General features: G+C 28.6%; 1 protein-coding gene across 2 annotated transcripts; it reads right to left on the bottom strand.

Moving 5' to 3' along the window:
- Positions 1–298: 298 nt before the first annotated feature.
- On the bottom strand, positions 299–20,881 carry Dh44 (corticotropin-releasing diuretic hormone 44). 2 transcript variants are annotated; one of them, XM_085655713.1, is made up of 4 exons: positions 20,386–20,881; positions 3,802–3,972; positions 1,463–1,780; positions 299–1,120 (listed from the first exon to the last, which is right to left on the bottom strand). In XM_085655713.1, the coding sequence occupies exons 2-4, from the start codon at positions 3,937–3,939 to the stop codon at positions 1,091–1,093; spliced, it is 486 nt and encodes a 161-aa protein (XP_085511839.1). In that variant the 5' UTR covers positions 3,940–3,972; positions 20,386–20,881; the 3' UTR covers positions 299–1,090. The 2 variants fall into 2 exon arrangements, with proteins under 2 accessions (XP_085511839.1, XP_035738142.1); XM_035882249.2 differs by having other exon boundaries at positions 20,395–20,881.
- Between the last annotated feature and the right edge of the window lie 515 nt (positions 20,882–21,396).

Raw genomic sequence — 21,396 nt, 5'->3', positions numbered from 1 at the left:
GCATTCGATGTATCACCGAGGCGTAAGGTACATTACTATTGCTAATTCTAATTAATTAGAACTAAATTACACGATGAGGCTGTTCTATCGTCATTTTGCTAATGTTAAATATTTCTTACTATAATCTAATATAGAACAAATGTTTCTATTGATCTTTTTTTTTTCTTCTTTTTTTTCTTCTTTTTTTTCTTGTTTTCTTTTCTCTCTCTTCGAGCTGCTATTTAATAATAACATTTTTTTTTTAAATATAGATGTGTGTATATATATATATATATATATCTTTTTTAAAGTTTTCCATTATAGGAAACGTATAATTACATATTTTACCAAGTTACTTTCGTAATAAAACTAGAACGGACATAAACTTTTAAAATAGTAAAATCTATTTTCGGAGATTACTACAGAGAATGTCTAATACAAACGTAAATATTTTATGGAACTATTATAAATAGAAAATATTATAGTTAGACAAATAAATAATGATTAATCGTATTATAGGGGATGAATAATTGTGATGACGAAAATGAAAAGTCTTAATTCTTCAATGGTTCGAATACCTAAATTATATGAAACAAATTGAGTTATTTAACAACGAAACGATATTTTTTTTTTGGTCTAGTCAAGAGGAGAAAAAAAACAAAACAAAATAACAATATAGTGTTTATCGTAGACATTATAGAAACGATAAAATAATTAATATAAAAGAAAGATCACAAAATATAATACTGTTTCGTTTTGACGACTCATATACATCGCAATTGAATCGTCTTTGAAAATTGACTTTGTGAATGTAACCTTGAAATGTCGCTGATATTACTGTGTTCATTATATTATTCGCTTTTTTCTGCCTTTTTTTGTTTCTTTTTAATTTTTTAATTTTTTTTTTATTTTTCATCATTCATCACGCTATATTATAGTTGCCTATTAGAACCTGAGAAACGCGCGAGACTGATAGATCAGATAAAAGCTCTATAAGAAGAATTCGTAATGATATGGGAACAAAATTTGCGGCTCGTAAAACTTGGAAAAGCGAGAGGTTGCCTGCCAAATCTGGATTTCAATAGTTTTTCTTTGATTGGTTCGCATATGGTTACAACCAGAGTAATTCGTTGCTTGGTACCTGTGAAAATAAAAATCGCGTCTATTAGTATAATAAAATAGTTTTTTGAAAAAAATTAAATTGTCTCTTAAATATCTTTTACAACTATTTAGACAAAGAATATCAAATAGATTTGAAAATATATAAAATAGTATAGACACGTATTCATAATATATGCGTAATATGTATGCATTAATACGATAGTACGATGGATGAACGGTGTTTATCGACTTCAAAGATTCACAATAAGAGCTCGAGATTAAATTGGCGATCATTTTTCTTAATATTTCAATTATTACACAAAAATTGATGATAGATTGAGATAGGCAAACGATTAGTAAGAAATATGAAGAAGTAACAAACCCTGCGATCTTGATTGCTATGACGATTTCCAAGAAGGGAGTCATTTTCGCTGAGCCAATCGTAGATTTTTCCCGAAGTTCGAGGACGAGACGAGGATGTGTAATCCTCGAAAGATGTTACCGATCTCTTGCCGATGCTATCGAGAATCTGTCTGTTAGCATCGATTTGTCGTTGATCTTGCAAAGCCTTTCTACGAGCTATTTCCAAAAGTATTCTCTCTCTGAGAACATCGAAATTATTTACGATCGACAAAGAACCGATCCTTTTCGTCCTGAGTATCGTCGGGCCAGGATCGTTGCTCGATTCATACATCTCTCTCTGTTCAACAAACGTAAACATATTCGAAATAAATAATGATATAATATCGATAAAAAATTCAAAGTGATTCAATAAGTATCAGTTCGACGAATTGAAATACACGCGCATTTTTTGCGACATTCTGTTTTTTCTTTCTTTATTCTTTTTTTTTATTCAATTATGATAATGGCTCTTCACCTTTATGAGACCTTTCTCATTTGAAGAGGAACCTTTTCATATTGCGAGGATATTGTTCGTCCTTTCGTTATCATTCTTTCTCATACCTTTTACGAGCTTTACTTTATTTTGATTCGTCCAAAAAAAAGAAAAAAAAAAGAATAGTAAAAGAAAAAAAAAAACAATGGGAAGAAAAATTTTCTCGAGTTACCGATTAAGAAGTTCTCTCTTCTATACCAACACATCTTTCTTTCTATTTCTATCTTCCTCAATTTATCTTTATCCTTCTCTTTCTTTCATTCATTCTTTCTTTTTTTTTTCTTTTTTTCCGTAAGAAAATTCGACCAAAAGAGGACAACTTTGTTCCTTTATATATCTGTCCGATTTCTACCGCAAAGGATTCAATTTGTATCCAAGGATTTTTCGGGATTACTTTTACGCTTTTGTTCGTCGATGACTATTCAAATTCTTATTGAACCAATTGAATCTATATTTTTAAGAAAATGAGGGTAATACAATACGAGGGATCTTTCAAGTTATTAAATCATGAAGCGAATTAGCGAAGACAATTGTATGTTATGTATTTTAATTATTTTTTTATTTTCCTTCTTGTCCTCTTTTTACATATTTTATGTATATATATTTTTTACGTCGGAGAGTATACGAAACGCGGTAAAAAATGTCATTGAACGTAGTAATTTCGAAGAAAATACGTGGATCCTTTGAAAGCCAGCCGAGTTTTAAATTTTATTCGCGTTTTACATGATTTTTCTTTCTTTTTTTATTCTCCTCGTGACGCACGGAGAAAGATTGTTGGAGGGCGAATAACACGATAGAAAACTCTCATTACGTGAAATTTCGAAATGTCAGTTCGTGCATTTTAACCGTTGGTACGTCGCCATTTTGTTAATAGAACGATTGAAATAAATAATTGTCATATCTCGATATTTTATTTTATATTATAAGAAGTAAACGATGAAACAATGAAACAATATTTTTCATCGCGTTATCGAATTTTTCGAATTCGTTGTAAATAATTTCGTCGATGTTTTTGCTTTTTTTCTTTTCTTTTTTCTTTTTTTCTTTTCTTTTTTTCTTTTTTTTTTTTAATCGAGATGTAATTTTGAAGAAAAATTTATACAACTTGAATTAAATTCTACCAATACCGAGATAAAAGACACGTATCAGTCTTTGCTTTATATGTACTGTTCACAAAGGAAGCCATTATGTGCAAAACTGATGCAATATATGTATGCAAATAAAAGAGAGGGAGAGAGAGAGAGAGAGAGAAATAGAAAAACACAAGTTTGCTTGTCGATTGGTCGTCTGTTAACAATTCGCGATATAAACTCACATAGATCGTGTTTCGCCAAAGTGAATATAGAAATCTATATATAAAATGTATGTGTGTATGTATATATATATATATATATGTATATATACGAATCGACTTTTCATTATCTATGTTCACCAAGTGGGAGGCTATTATTTAATATTAGAATCGAAAAGCTCGATTTTTGTTCGATACTTCTTATCATTTTTTTTTTATATAAATACTATTTATATAAATTATATTATGAGAATAATTGTATTATATATATATATATATATATATATATATATATATATATATATATATATATTTTATATTCAATTATTTTCATCTCTGATAAGCTAATATTTCGAATATTTTAAAAAATTTAATTACAATATTATTATATTAATAAAAATTATATATTAATATTATAAAATTATTTTTATAATAAATATTGATAAGTCAGTATTACGAATATTTTTAATAAAAATTCCTAATATCAAGATTTGATTTATTAATAAAATTATTATCTAACAATATTTCTTCTTACCTCTAATTCTGGCATTCGCTGATTAACGAGCCATAGCACTTCCGGAAAATTCCCAGTTTCCTTTGGAAGATGTACAGCCGGTGCAGAACGCGTCATAGTGATCATTGCTGATGTTACTAAGATAGTGATTAAAATCATCCTTATGCAATCACTGAATCGATCTCCGTTGATCTGGAAAATAAAAAAAAATAAGTTGTTAGAGATATACAAAAAGATTATCTATTTATTTATTTATTTATTTATTTACTTGTTTATTTTTTATTTCTATCTGTTTCCTTCTCATTTTGTTTTTTTACTATTTTTTTTTCAACGTTACCCTCCTTTTCAGATGTCTCAATCATTTAACTGATAGTATAAGAATAATGATGATAATTCGTTTAATTGTTATACAGTTACTCTGTTATTTAAGATCTGCTTTTTGTTTGTAATTGTAATTAGTAATTAGTACGGAGAGAGTGATTAACAGAGAAAGATTTCAAAATTAAATGGCAGACTGCTGGACGAAGATATCAAATAAATAATGGTAATGCAAAGCTTGTTTTTTCCTTCTTTTATTAAAAATTTTTTTTAATTCTTTTTCTCTCTCCCTCTCTCTCTCTCTCTCTCTCTATCTATCTTTCTCATTCTTTCTCGTTTTCGCTTTTAATTTTTTCGATCAAAACAAAATTACATTTTCTAAGGAGGTAATTTAAAAGCGAATGTTACAAAAGTATCGTGCTTATAATAAAAAGAAATAAAGAAATTTTTAGTTTCTTAAGAATCATCGGAATCATCACATTTTATTTTATGACTGATATTATCGGATAATCGATAATTTATTATTAAGGAAAGAGATTTATCCCGAGGTCGAAGTTAATGAAACATAACACGTATTAACGTGAATTTATTCTCTTTTCGTTTTATCTTCCTTATTTATTTATTTCTTTTTTCTTCTTGATCGAGATGTTTCATACCAATAACTTTGGAATCTATTTATAATCTAATTTAAATAATTACTTTTTGAACTCCACATATGAATGTATGTATGTAAATATATCGATATATATGTATATAAATCATCACATGTTAAGATAACGTTAACGATATCTCCCACAGTATGTTAAAGAATTTTACAACCGAATAAACTGATAAATTGATATTGGATGACACATCGATCGAGATTTCTCTTGTTCAGTTTTCTCTTATAATTCAGATAATATTTATTTGATTTACTTACACGTGAATATATCAAAAAACTTTTTTAAATATTCAACTATATGATTCATCTATGTGTGTACCTACATATCTATGTACCTACATAGATATATATATATATATATAGGTATATATGTATTTATATATGTTCATATATAATATATGTAATATATATAATATTTACAAATATGATTGAATATTATTATTTATTCAGACCAAGATACGTCGCCGATGAAATTTCGAAATGAACTGACAAGCTTCGCTGGAGGTCTTAAGTGAAATAAAATGGAAAATTGATGCAACAATCTCGCATATTACAAGAAGATAAGAAAATCGTAGAATCATCATTAAAACGAAGTCATAACTCATAAGTCAATAAGTTTTAATAGATTTATATATTATTACAAATACGAGCTAGGATGTTTCATAATTTCTGTATTTTTCGAGAATTAATCAAAATTTGTTTAATGAATAAAATTGAAAAAGAAGCAAGTAAAAAAAAATATTTCAATATAAATAATTCAAAAAATAATCATTTAACTTTTTCGGGATAGAAATAATCGAGAAAAAAATTCATGTATGTAAATATATAGCATGTACACAAACACATACACAAATTTCTAATATACATATAGAACGTATTCAACGAATTCAAACGTATCGTTATTGATTATTTCGATGAGTTGATAATTAAATGAAATTCGTTTTCTGTGCAAATCCAACTCTTTTTATGAGATTTTTTCTAGAGCAATGGAAAGTGGTTATGCGTCGATTAAACTCTTAGCTTTGGGATTCTCTCGTGGATTATGGAAATTAACTCTCGAATCGATTATTATATCAACCTTATCCACAGTTAGGATTATTTCGCAGATTTTCATTTCGTTTTTCAACTTTATTTCAGATCCTTTCTTTTCATTGTAATCTTTGACATCGTTATCCTGCTATATAAAAAATACTTTTGAAACATTCTATTTGAAAATTTTATTTCATGAAAAACATTCGTAGTTACTTTTCGAAATTATTACATTTTCGAATGAAATCAGATTATGTTTGAAATTATTAATATTTCAATTAGTAACATGCACACACACACACACACACACACACACACACACACACACACACACACACACACACACACACACACACACACACACATATATATATATATATATATATATATATGTATGTGTATATATAAAGTATATGCACATAGTAAAATTTATGATATATTTACTAATTTATTTCTTTCCAATTATTAAATCGTGTTTCTATAAAAATAAATTTTTTTAGAACGATTATCCGAATTCATTCTCTTATAAAATAATTAACAAACAATTATCTTACACACATATAGATATATATTTATACGTAGAAAAATTTATTTTCTAGATTGTCGAAAATGATTTATTGAAACTATTAGAAACCTTCGAATTATATCCCAAGAGAGAAAATGCTAAGTCATTATTGAGTGAACATTAAGTTGAGTGTAACCCGAAGATAACAGCGCGCTTCACCACCGGAAATTTATTTTCACCGCTATAGGAACGGAAAGGGTTAACCTCATACATGAAATTGCTGGTAACACAGTTTGAAACGTGTGATTTAAAGGAGCTAGAACTATTCACAATATGGGGCGATTATCTTTTTAGAAATAATCTGTTTTCTTTTATGATATATGAAATTTTTATTAATAAAAAGACATATTTTTCCTAAATTTTTTTAAAAATTAAAAAATAGCGGATTTAAAAATTCCACAGATATTTCTTATTAGAATGTCGATGTGAACGTGGATTGTAAGATACAATCCATAAACTCGATTGACACTTTATAAAAGACGACGTTCTATTAAAATGCTGATTAATATTGACGTATACGATTCATAAAAGGCGTTTGATCGATCGATTCTTTATACGTGCAGATCCAACATAGCAGTAGATTAATCGTTGTTGAGTCAGACGACGTCTATGTTGAAATGCACCCACGACCTTTTTCACAATTTTTCACTAATTTTTTCATTTATTTTCACGTGCGTAATCAGAATTATTAGCGATATAAATAATCGGAGATAGAAACAGAAAATGATTGAATGATCTTATGGATTGTTTGTTAAAATAATCATAAATGAGAATCATTTGAAGTAATTCTTTTTCTTCTTATAAAAACGATCTATAATTTGCTTTTTTATGATTAAAAAATACTGTCGTACTTTTGTAGAGTACAATTTTCGAAGAGTTAGACAGGAAAATATTGAAATTCGATTATTTCTACAAAATTTGTTCAAAAGGTCGTGTGTATATATACACACACGCATATATATATATAAATATTAGTCTACATTGGCATGCTTCGTGTTATCTTGACAAAGATCGATGAGCTTCTGTTAAGAGTGGAGACACTAGAGTAGCAAATAAGTTTGAAACGTTAGAATTTAGAGAGAGACAGAATGAAAGTAAGAGAGAGAAAGAAAGAAAGAGGGAGAGAGAGAAAGAGAGAGAGAGAGATACTCCGAATATTTTTTTTGTTTTTGTTTATCTTCGAATTTCACAATTTCCCAATGGAATTCGATGATATCGGCAAACAAGCTCTCTGACGCGTAATAATCTCTTTAGGCTCTTTATGTCACTTGATTTTATGTCTAACAAACAAGATATATTTTTTGTGCAGAAAATATGTACTACATATGACCGAAGGGTGTTGTTTCTGTAGGATAACGAATGGATTTTTCTTTTTTATTAGAAAACATGAAAACAACGCATTGTTACCTATATTTTTTTTCTTCTTCCTCGGGGTATCTATACTCGATAATTTTTATCGATTGAAATGGGAGCATTGAAATGGGGGTGAAAAAAGAAGAAGATAATAATAAAAAAAAAAAAAAAAAATAAAGAAAAAAAAATAATAAAGAAAAAAGAAATTCATTATTTCACTCGAAAAATTTATTCGCGTGTTTATTACCTATTTTTGAAAGTGAAAAGTTAAAATGAATCGATAATTTTACGTAAAATAATAAAGGGAAACAATGACATTTCGATCAAATTTAATGTTTTTTTGTGGCGATGAAGAAAATATAAATAAATACAATAAAATACAAAACACAATTAACTACATCTAATAGCATAATATTCCAGTTATATATCTATGCAAGTAAAACATCGGACACAAAGTTACTCGAATTATATTACATCTTGGTATAGGAAAAGGAGCTGCTACCTATTGCAATCGTTCGTTTTCACCCACGCGGAATATGTTCGCGGCCAAGCTCACGCTTTCCGGCGTATCTAACTTCGGATCGAAAGGCGATACGTCATTTCCGAACTTATTCGTCGCATATAGATCACTGTGTTCGTGTAACACTCCTCGCTGGTGGAGAAAACTTGAATAGTTCTATAATGAAACGATTTCTCGATAAGATTTACGTGTAAGTAATAACGAGACTACATAGGTATTACAATACGTAAGTAAGTAAAAAAAATGGAATAAGAAATAGATATAACAAAACAAAAAATTAGACCACAAGAAGTAATTATTTACATAACGATTAATAGGATAGATAGATGTTAGATAATTAATTCAAAATTATTTCTTTACGAATTTTTAATTTTATTGTATATAACAATGCAAAAAGAAAAAAAAAAGAAAAAAAATTGTTTTTTTAGCAAATTAATATATATACACAAATATTTCGAGTAAGTTAGAAGATGAATTGAAAAATTGCGATAAGGAAGGAACGGAACAAATGATTAAAATTTTCTTTTTTTTCCTTCTTTTGTTTATCCAAACTTGCCATCATTTTGACCGACGAAGATGACACGACGTGATCTCGGAAAAATGAAATTTCATTTCTCCGAGAGGAAAGAGAATGATACTAGGGTGGATCCCGTTGATCCACATTTTAACACTCCGTGAGTGCGTACGTTATCGCGTATAAAAGATAGATGAGGGACGAGGTAAAGGAAGAAAATGAAATCTCGTTTCGCATTTATTCTTGTTTACTTACTTTTTCCCGCGCTTTCACGTACGAGACAATAAATTTGGCAAGTGTTGTTACTGTTCGTAATTTCTAAGTAAAAAACTTAATTTAGAGGCAAAATGTTCCAGATAATATTATATTGCTAATATTATTATTGCTATTATAGTTATTACTATTATTATTATTATCTTCTTTTATTATTATTATTTTTATCATTCGCTCTTGTCGGAAAACATTTGGAAAAATCAGGCAAATGCGATAAATTTGCATTATATGAAAGACATAAGAACGAGTCGTCGTGCGGCTCAATGTAGCGTACGGACTTTCATAAAAATGGAGGCTTTATTCAAATTTCAAGGAGCGCTATGGATAAAACACGGGCACTTGTTGAATTCTCACTGTTACGTTTTCGAAACAATACGACGATGTCTTTGAATATATAAACATCAGAATTTTACACATATATACTAGCTGACTACCCTCATCAACAGAGTTGACAATCCCTTAAGAGTTGATTCTATAAAATTCGATGTGATCTTTAGAAAGGGGAAGCATTCAGATTATAAATCCTTAACTTTTACATATTCAAATCTTCATTATTTAATATAAAACTTTATTTCATTAAAAAATAAATTTCTTTTTCAGTCATACTTCGAAAATTTAGATATTTCATAAATTAATAACTGCAGATTTTTCATTAAAAAAACACAAACAACAGACTTGATTTTTGCAAGAAAATTAATAAATTATCTGGAAAAGATAAAGGAAAAAAGATAACAAATATTTCCACTTTTTTTGAAATTTATAAAATAATTGTAGGAGCAATGGTTTGCATTTGCAACTATACAAACATTGGGACTTTTCAATGCATTTCCTTCGTTTGTATTGTGAGATTTGTCTTATACAAGTCCAGAATCAAATTCATTTGCAAGACCGATCCGACTTTCGATCTCGTAAAATTTAATTTCGGCGCGCTATTTTTACGTCTTCTTCCGTTTATTTTCTGTTTGTAGTACGTGACTGGATTTCATTTAAATGAGTGAATAAGAAAGAGAGAGAGAGAGAGAGAGAGAGAGAGAGAGAGAGAGAGAGAGAGAGTGTGAAATATAAAGACGGATGATACTGTTTCGCGTTATCTTTTTCTTTTTTTTATATTTCGTAATAATTATATTCACATTTTTATATTTCATAAGAATATTATTATGATATCGTATATCATATTATTCGATATCATAATATCGTATTATAAATATAAATTTTTCCAATTAATTTTTATTTCGTACGATTTTGAAGGAATAAATAAAAAAAAAAAAAGAGAATATATTTTTATTTTTAAACAAATATAAATCGTTAATGCATTCACATATCAATCGAAACGTATGATATTATAAATAAAAAATAACAAAAAATAAAACAAATTGATAATATTTTTCATTGTTTTTCATACAAAATTTTCAACATTTATATTTTACCATGTTTCTCAAATCTATCAATAAAAGAGTCGAACGAAAAAAAATAAGAAAAAGAAGCATGATAACTAGATAAGGATGGAGTATTTTCTACAGTACTTTATTTTTTCTTTTAATCACGTCACTGGTTCGAACGTTTTTAAAAAACCAGGTCACTCGCGTAGCTCCGCATCAGTGCACGACCTCTACTACTCTTCTATACTATTACTACTACTACTAGTACTACTATTACTACTAGTACTACTACTACTATTAGTACTACTATTAGTACTACTATTACTACTGCTACTACTACTACTACTACTACTAGTACTACTACTACTATTAGTACTACTATTAATACTACTATTACTACTGCTACTACTACTACTACTAGTACTACTATTACTACTATTATTATTTCTACTACTACTACTACTATTACTACTACTACTATTAGTACTACTATTATTATCATGTTTTTTCCAAAATCATGCATAAAGAAGTTATAAATATACCATTTCACTTTATTTTTAATATCGACAATATATTTATCTAAGAATAGGCAAAAAAAATACGTGAGATATAAATATAAATAAAAAATATAAATTATTTAACGTCAATTATTGTTTAAGACATAAAATTGTCGAAATTAATGATCAATGTTCTATAACGAATTTTAAAAATAATAATGTTGAATTAATCGATCATTATGTAAATGTTCTAGGTATAAATAATATCTGAAATAATATTTCGCATTAATGTAAAATAAATTCATAATGGCACCATACAAATCATTCATACAGATTTAATGCAAAGATCTTCTTTTTTCACGATTTTTTTTCTTCTTTTATGCATTAGCGTTACGTGATACACCCTCTAATGATCATATAGCGCATCAATACACGTATAGCATCTGCATACATTTACGGTATGTATATCAACGTTCGCAGCATTTCAATAACAGTCACTCGCGAATACATCTCGTTTCCGGTGAAGTTACACCTGTTAGGACTATAGACGGGTTGTCATTTCATCGTTATACATTACAATGCAATTTTATAAGAAAAAAAGAAAATAAAAATAAATAAATAAAATGAAAAAGATATAAACAAGAGATAAAGAAATTATATATAAGAAAGAAATAAAAAAGAAATAAAAAATAAAAGAAGAAAGGATAAAAAATGAGAATGAATAAGTGAGATGGATAGACAGTTAGATGCATGAATAGATAGATGAACACAATGACAGCGTGGGATGGGAAAGACGTTAACCATGATTCCTGCGCATCCGGTAGACCGGAGACAAACAATTCCGCATTTCCGTTTATCTCCAAGCTACTGAATTTTTTGCTTCCTATTTGAAGGTGTATGTATATTTGAATATATATATATATATATATATATATATATATATATATATATATATATATATATATAAGTGAGCGATAGCGCGTAGATAATATATGCTTTTCATAGTGCACACGCGGTTTACGACGGAAACTTGACTATTTAACGCTCTGATACATATATAAAGATTCATATGTAAAAGAGGAAGAAAGGAGAGAGAGAGAGAAGAGAGAGAGAGAGAGAGAGAAGAGAGAGAGAGAGAAGAGAGAGAGAGAGAATAATATGAATTATCAGATTTTCGATTTTACTTTCTCTTTTTTAAATTGATTCGATTGATTCTATCGTTCAATATTGAATTATTTTATATTCTATTAATAATATAATCATGCAAATGTCATTTCCTGTACGTGAGTGTTGACGGCGGTAATATTTAATCGAGCCAAAAATTTCACTAAATGCGTTATATTCGTTAATTCAGACGCATAATGAATATTCGTTCTTGCTTTGTAATACGGCGATGATAATAATTATACTGTAGATTAGTTAAACAATTTGCTTTATACATATGGTAAATATCAAGTAAAAGGATCTTGAATAATTAACTCGATGCTTATGATTGCTATTTCTGCGGTTAACAATTGTTTCTGCAACATACTTATTTATATGCTGTTTAAATAAGTCATTGTTATTATTGTAATTATTGTTGGGAGATGAAAGAGAAAATGAGATTTAAATTGAACAGAGAAAGAATATATATATATATATATATATATATATATATATATAAAACAATTTCATTTTGTAATAAAAAAAGAAAAAAGGAAACAAAGAATGTGAATTCAAATGTTTAGACAAATTTTTACAAATAATTTTCTTCATTGTTGTAGAGAATTTTTTTTCAACTTAATAAAATAAATATATTAATGCTTAACAACAAATATTAATAGGCTCTATTCATACCTATTTACTTGTTTTTTCTCTTTTTTTTCTTGTAATACCTATCTCTTATCAAGATTGGAGAAGTTATTTAACTCTTTACTTGTTATTTGAAAATATAATATAATATGTGACACTTTAAGTGGGCCACCCTATATGCGTATATGCTGTAAGTCAAAAAAAAGAAAAAAGAAAAAAGAGAAAAGGAAAAAGAAAAAAAAGAAAAGAAAAAAGAAAAAAGCTTTAACATAGTATAATCGTTGCCGCAGTAGATCGTTGAAAATCTCCGAGGAGCCACGCACGGATGAGCACCTTTCAAAGCTAAGGAAACGCGCCGTCAACAGATCCCGTTCTTTATGAGCTTCGTTCGATCCTTTGAGTTCGACGAATCGAGCCTTCAACGAGTCATACGATGGTTTATATCGGTCAACTTTTATAAAACTCAATGGAATCGACTTAATCTCGATAGATGAACTATTTTAAAATTCTTTAACAATCTTTATGTTCTCTTTCTTTTGTCTTTATTTGTTTTTATAACTTTTTCTTTTTTCTTTTTTTTCTTCTTTTTTTTTTTTTTTAAGTACCTTTAATAACCGGAAATCGTAAATATGATTTTTCATGTAAAATAATTCAATAATAAATTTGTGCCTAAGATATATGTATTCGATGAAATCAATATATATTCTCGAATTTTATTGAATCCGTCGATTTTTCTTTTTAACTTGCCTTTTTTCTCTTTCTTTTTTTTTTTTTTTATGTAGATATTATATTTGGTATATTCGAACATAAATTTAATCAACTTTTGGAGGATTTAATTATGTTCGTTTAAATTCGCGAATATCGAATTCTTATCGCACAATATCCATTATATGCATGTCGATTAATAAATTGCATATGACACGAGCGACATGTTTTATTATTGTATTAGTTTCAATGAAATCTACTTTTTGCAACGAGTAATCATTAGACCGGTGAAAAACTGAAAAAAAGGAGAAAAGAAACAATAAAATTCGTGATTTCTATGAAATTACGTATTTTAAAAGAAAAAAGAAAAAAAAAGAAGAAAAAATAAAAATGTATACAAAGTATGAAACTTATAATATAATTTATATTTAGCAAACATTTAATTGTATAAATTAATATAATACATTGGCATTATATAATTATTTTCCATACAGTTTGTTCCAGGCTAATTCTGATTTGATTTTGTTTGCTTTTGATATATCATGTATTATTGTGCATGTACATAAATGTAGACGTACTTTCTTTTATTAAATTAAACGTCACGTCAGAAAGAGGGACTTTGTAGTGCAAAGGATTAACATTTAATTGTAATGACGAAACAATAAAATTAAATTAAAAATAATAAAGATAAATGAGTAACTTTAAAGTCACATAGGGGTTTTCGTAAAAGGTTAACGATAAAAAGTGTGTTTTCTGAGTTGTTTATCAGATTTGTGGACATTCTAAAGCTATCATTTTACATTTTACTCGAAATGAGAGATAAACTTTTACCTCGGCAGTTAGAACGTTAGATGTTTTATCTAGAAAATGGAAAAGAATTTTAACTTTTAATGTTTGCAAACGGTTTTACGTGTATTATGTAAGAAAAAGAAATAGAGAAATAAATCAATTGTGTTTGTTTGGGCTATGCTAATTCCTTTTGAAAAAACGATTTCCACGTTTGGACAACTTTAAATTCTATTCTAATCTAAATAGAAAATCTAACTGCATATCAAAGTTATCTTCTGAATTTTATATTCTCACGTTTTCTTACAAATATTCGATTTGTATCGAACAATTAAATACCATTGCATTCAGTTTTCTTAATAAGTGTAAACAAAAAGTTTCTACTTAGTAAAACAATTTTTTTTTTACTTGAACGCGCTATTATATTTAACGCGCAGTAATATTTTTTTTTTTAATTAAAAGTTAACACTCAAAATTTATAATATCATACCAAGATAACCGTTTCGTGTTGAATTTCTTTTCGTTAGGATCCAATAACATGCGTGGGACGCGTTTAGAGATATTTCACTTCTTTTTCGAATTTTCTTCTTTTCTTTTTCTTTCTCTCTTTCTGTAGATAATTATTTTAATGTATAATAAAGATTAGGACAATTTCAAGAACACTGAATTAACATATCGACACTTTTCATTAAAATGCAAAAAAAAAAACGTAACAATCACCTTTAAATAGTTGTAATATTATTTTTTCAATACTTCGTAGATATTTATTTTATTATAAATTGGGACAATTTTAGTAACACTGTGAATTATACACTTTTTTTATGATCAAAAAAGATATATTGATACGTAGAGATGGTTCTACGATCTCTATCTTCTTGATCCTCTTATATTATTATATATTAAATTAGGATATATTTGAGGAACACTTTGGACATTATCATTATCGATACTGTTTTCAAGAGAGAGAGAGAGAGAGAGAGAGAAAGAGAGAGAGACAGATAAAGAACATAAAACTCGAATTTTCATGACATATACGCACATGTAGTCAAAGTCCGATCAGACCAAATATAGAAAAATGGATATATATATATATATATATATATATATATATATATATATATACAGAGAGAGAAAAAGAGAGAAAAAAAGAGAGAGAAAAAGAGAGAGAGAGAGAAGTTCGAAAGATCTTTCTGTCCTCCTGTCGAAGTCTTTCTTTATCGGGATCATGGTCGTGCCACGAAGAGACGAAATGTTGCGTCTGAGTTGCGTGAAAAGAAATATGTTCTGAACGAAGAACGACGTCCGATAGTGATTTCAGTTCATTTCTGGCGCCTCGGTTCCAATGCGATAATATTTTCTGTCACTCTCTTTCTCCCTCCTTCTCTCTCTCTCTCCTTTTCTGTCTCTCTCTCTCTCTCTCTCCCTCTCATTTTTACGTTCTCTCACTTCAAGCATTCGCTTCTACTTAATTGTTAATGCTAATTTTACATTTTATCAGAGTTTTATTGCCAGCACGGATTCTTTTTCTGTCTCTCCTTGCATCGTACGACATATTTAGGTATCGGCAAGGTCGTCAAACGACCACGTGGGAAAAAATAAAATGCGCGCGTCGTACAAGAGTCACATTTTTGTTGAGCTAATGATCAACGCGATCAGTATATATTCGACATCAGTATGTAATTCAGATTTATAAATAATTTATGTTTAATTAATATTCCTAATCGGATTCTAATCATGTTTATTTATTATAAAAAATTTTTTTCTTTCAAATCGTCTACGACTTTGATATGGAGTTTCGCTTTGAAGAAATATTCTCATAAAAAATTCATTTTTTTATTAATAAAAATTAAATTCGATTTATCATTAATAAATACGGTGCCAATTCTTTGTTTAAATTGATTAAATTATTTTTGATTTGAATTATCATCCGAATTTTTTTAATTTCATCCAAAAAATTATATTACTAGAAATAATGCAACAAGTTAATATGATATATGACTTAGACAATTTTCATAATCACTTTGTTTAAGTATCTTTTTTCGAAAGCAAGAAATTAAAAAAAAGAAAAGAACAAAATGAACTTCTGCATTATCAATTTCCTTTCTGCATTATCAATTTCCACGTTATTATATGAAGAAACAAAAGAAAGAAAAGAAGCATTTGAAATTACAAAATTAACGTCGAAGAAGATGATGCTGAGTGAAACCAATTCTGGCACGGATAAGTTTCGCCACTTTTAATTAACGCTCCGTTTTGTTTTACTTCTCCTCATAAATTTGCCTGGGTCTTGATTCTTACACATTAATATCTTCATTTTCACTTTGGTTGCTCTCTTTCAGTATAAGAAAGATTATGTGTATGCGTGTATATATATGGAGAGGAAGAGAGAAAGAGAAGAAAGCGAATAATGAAATCGTTGCATACTCTGTGCAATGGAAAAAAATTTTTCGACGTGAGATTTAATACTTTTAATGTTTTATTTTTAACCTATGAATGAATGAAACATTTATCAGGAAGATACGATTTCTTAATCTCAACGTATAAGAACAATAATAATAGATATGAAATAATAATAGATATGAAAGTTTAAAAAAAAAGAGGATAATGATACTTAAAAGAGAAAGAAAGAAAGAGAGAGAGAGAGAGAGACAGAGAGAGAGAGTGCGTGAGAGAGAGAGACAGAGAGAGAGAGAGAGTGCGTGAGAGAGAGAGAAAGAGAAATCTGAATTAAAAGACGAAGAAAAGTAGAAAAATTCATTCCAAGAGAGAAAAAGAGAAAGAATGTATGATGAAACTTGAAAGAAAAACAGAGAAAGAAAGAGAGAGATCTGAATTAAAAGAAGAACTAGAAAGATGCATTCATAGAGAAAGACAGGGAGACAGACAGATAAATAGATAGATAGATAGAGAGAGAGAGAGAGAGAGAGAGAGAGGAAGATAAAGAGATAAATCAATCTTTAAATTCATGAGCTATCTTGAAGGAATCGAAGTCATTCGGTTATACAGAAATTTAAAGTGTGACTTTCACAGAACAGTAATAGGGAGAGAGAGCTTGATAATTAGTTCGCTGGAGATGAAGGTGAACCAAGAAAGAAAGAATAAGAGTGAAAAAGACAGAGAGAGAGAGAAAGAGAGAAACGGTGTATATGTATTACTAAAACTAAAACTAAAATACTATAACAGATGAACGAGTTAGTTTGATTTTGTTATACCGACTTCTAGTAGGTATTATATAGACTCATTGTCAACCTGGAACAATCGACGTTGTGTCTGACTACCTTCAACAGATTCGTTCCCGCCTCTGACGATAGAAAATCGATCGAAAACATTTCAAAACTTTCGAGGGCTTTTCTCTAATGTCTTGATGATCTTGCGCTCGTGTACTCTTTTATCCTATCGGCATAGTCGAGGGGGAAAGATATCCCATCATTAATCGCACGTTTCACTTTTGCGAACATTTTTATATTTTTTGTTTACCTTGTCAAATTGTTTCTGTCCAATCATTCTTTTTTTTTATTTCTTTTTTTTTACTCTCCACTTCGAAACAAAGATGGTTGATTAACTTTTCTTCTTTTTTTCTTATTCTTTCTTTTTGTATTTTTTTTCTTTTTTTTTCTGTATGATGTCACTATAATCTGATATTTCTTATAATTTATATAAAATATAATTATGTTATTTTTTTCTAGCAGTTGAGCCAATATATATATATATATATATATATATATATATATATAAGACATTCGTGGTAAATGTTCAATGCTTTGATTTCCTCTTTCTCTCTCTCTCTCTCTCTCTCTCTTTATTTTTCTTTTTCTTTCATTTTCTTCTTCGTTCATAAGATTTTGAAGATGATTTTCCTACATTTTTCTATTAAACTATTTTTTATGTTTTAAATATGAATATCCATTTAAACTTTATTACGATGATTTTAATTTTACGATAAAATAATATATATATATATATATGTATGTATTATAATATTGTATTATTATAGAATAGATCTATTTATTTTTTATAATATTTGAAATATTGCTATAAAATCTGAAATACTTCATGTATATCGGTGATAAGAAATATAAAAAATACGAAACATTGTCTAATCTGAAATTATCATTTACAAGTCATGTATTTGTTATAAAATAAAAATGTAATTTTTAACATTGCATATATATATATGACTCAGACACGATAAATCTATATACGAAATAGTGTACTTATAAAATATTTCATAATGCTTTTTTTATCGTATAAGTATCAGTATTTTTTTAAAGATATGAAATATTGTCTAATCTGAAACTATTAATTCGAAATCGAGTACAAGTATAATTGTTATTTTTAATATTACAAATGTCACTATATATATACATCTATGACATACATACACACATACATACATACATATGTGTAATTTAGAAAAAAAAGGGATAAATTTTAACACGGAATAATCTATAAAATATTTCATATTGTATATTTTATATATATATTTTTAACAAATATAATTAAAAACCAATGACGTTTAACAGATCTCGAAAACAGCTTATTCGTTTTTTACTAGAGAAAAGTAATTTCAAGATACTCGTAGCTGATAATGAAAGCAACTTATGGGGTATATTATATCGTTCTTCGTATAATGACTTGTACTATTTGGTAGAATAGAAAAAGATTTAGGATAGTCATTTGAATACGAATAGCGAGTCTTAACAATGATTTAGGTTTTACGAAAATGTATGTTTGTATATATGTACACAGGTACATACCAACATGAACGTAAAATAATCAATTCACGTAAAAGTTGTTGTGAGACATCCCCATATGAAAGAGGACGTAACGGTGAACGTGGGATAGATCACAACGCAATTTATAAACGATTGAAAAAGGGAGAGTGAGAGAGAGAGAGAGAGAGAGAAAGAAAGAGAGAGAGAGCCAATATATATAATACTCCATAGGGAGCCATATCCTCGGATAGAAAAACCCCATAGATCCAAATCCAATCGGTTCAAGACATTCGTGGTAAATGTTCAATGCTTTGATTTCCTCTTTCTCTCTCTCTCTCTCTCTCTCTCTCTCTCTCTCTCTTTATTTTTCTTTTTCTTTCATTTTCTTCTTCGTTCATAAGATTTTGAAGATGATTTTCCTACATTTTTCTATTAAACTATTTTTTATGTTTTGGATTTGAATATCTATTTAAACTTTATTACGATGATTTTAATTTTACGATAAAATAATAACGAACTGAGAATGGAAATAAATGGAAAAGAGAAAATTATTAATATTGGATTGTTTTATTGAAGATTTATGTTAGTGGACAATCATCTCGGCTTTAAGCACGGGTTGAGAAGTTAAACGATATCATTTTAACGTGCATTCTCGGTAAAGAAGCCTGCGGGCTACTGATAGAATTCACTATGCTTTGGGGGTGAACGTTACCGTTATTAATACCGCCATATAAGAGTATGAACATACGTATAAACATGAACGATAGACGACGTATAGACTATGATTATAAAATAACTCCTAAAAACATGTGAAATAAGAAAAATGAATAATTTATCAAACGTTAATCCACCTTACATACGTATTATATAAAAGTTTCACTTCATAATTTTCTTTTTTTAACTAGATCTATCTTAAAACTTTAAGAAAAATATAAACATTTAAATTCTAATTTTGGTATTTACGTAAGCGTTACATCGAACTAATAAAAACGACATTATCATTAATTACTATTTCCTATCTTTAAATAATCGAAAGGGGATCGTCTCGAATATAATGATAATGAAACACGAGATTTTTCCGCGTTATCTCGTGGAGTAAGTATTTCAAGAATTCCAGAGAATACAACAAAATTAGAAGATTCATGAATCATCGCTAATATAACACGAGAATTTGAGTTTGTCTAAAGAGAATAATCTTCAAAGATCGTACGTGAATCTATGATTGATAAATCTTGCTGATATAATTTAAACCGATGATGATCGCATATCAGCAATAGATAATTCTTTCGATTATCAAGAAGTACCTTCGAATTATTTATATATTTAATCTTCAAAATCTTAATTCTTGGTTGGAGATCGTTAGTATTATATAAGTCTAATTTTCATAAAAAAAATAGATAGAAATAGATGGTAAGAAATTAAAAAAAAGGGATATAGAATAGATAAGAAAAAAAAAAGAAGAAAGAAATAAAACAACATACATATATACAGACACATACTTTACTTACTTTTCGATGAATTTTTAATTCCCCTTTTCTTAGCGAAGAAGTTCTCCTTCGAAGTAACAGCTCTCAGATTAGAATGAAGGAAAGAAGAATGTCAACTTTCCACGTAGAATCTATCAAAGATTCCTTCTATCTCCTTTTGTCAGTCAATACTTATCTCCTTCTCCTCTTCTTTTTATCCTTCGATCGATACGTCGTCCTTCAAGGTCGCGTTCTCCACTTCGAACTGAAGAGTTCGAAATGAGATAAGAGGAACGGATCACCGAAAGTAGTAAAAGATAAAGACGGATATATAGACAGATAGACGGATGAATAGATGAATGGATAGATATATAGATAGACAAAAAGAGAGATAAAGAGAGAAAAAGAGAGAAAAAAAAGAGGGTGCCTCTATATTCTTTTCTTTATCTTTTTTTTCTCTTTACTCGGCCAAAGATTATAACAGGGCAGCTTTAACAGGTGGCACGTCGCCGGAGTTCCTCACCGTTCGGAGTACTAACGACGTGTAACGTCGACGGCACTGCGAGAGAGCTTTTATAGCCCGGCGTTGACGCGACACCTCTCTTTCTCTCTCTCTCTCTCACTCTCACTTTCTCACTCTCTCTCTCTCTCCTTCTCTCTCTCTCTCTCTCCTTCTCTCTCTCTCTCTCTCCTTCTCTCTCTCTTTCTTTCTCTTTAGAACGTCTATCTTTCGATACATGGTTCGACTATTCCCTCTGTCATTCCCTCTAGGACCTCCCTTGACCCTAGAAAACGTTACTTTCAGACCTTACCTTACCTTTATCTCTATTCTTTTTTTCTCTCTCTCTCTCTCTCTCTCTCTCTCTCTCACACACATATACACATATTCTTATTGTGCCTACTTCATACGTAGGCATATAGGTCTCTCTCTCTCTTCTTTCTCTCTTTCTCTCTTTCTATATGACGCCTACTCTTTCGAAATTTTCATTGAGTGACGACAAATTTAGAATCGCATCGTCGACAGATCACTATCATAGTCCCATG

The sequence above is a fragment of the Vespa mandarinia genome, chromosome 3 (genome assembly GCF_050613455.1).
Source record: "Vespa mandarinia isolate Hongniang chromosome 3, ASM5061345v1, whole genome shotgun sequence".
In the NCBI taxonomy this organism is placed as follows: Eukaryota; Metazoa; Arthropoda; class Insecta; order Hymenoptera; family Vespidae; genus Vespa; species Vespa mandarinia.
Note: the sequence above shows the minus strand (reverse complement) of the source record. Positions and strands in the feature narration are given on the sequence as shown.

Coding starts and splice junctions, on each gene's coding strand:
- Dh44 (XM_085655713.1), bottom strand. CDS start 3,939: ATGATTTTAATCACTATCTTAGTAACATCAGCAATGATCACTATGACG. Junction 1,781..3,801: donor AGCGAATGCCAGAATTAGAG/GTAAGAAGAAAT, acceptor TTTGTTGAACAG/AGAGAGATGTATGAATCGAG. Junction 1,121..1,462: donor ATAGCAATCAAGATCGCAGG/GTTTGTTACTTC, acceptor TTATTTTCACAG/GTACCAAGCAACGAATTACT.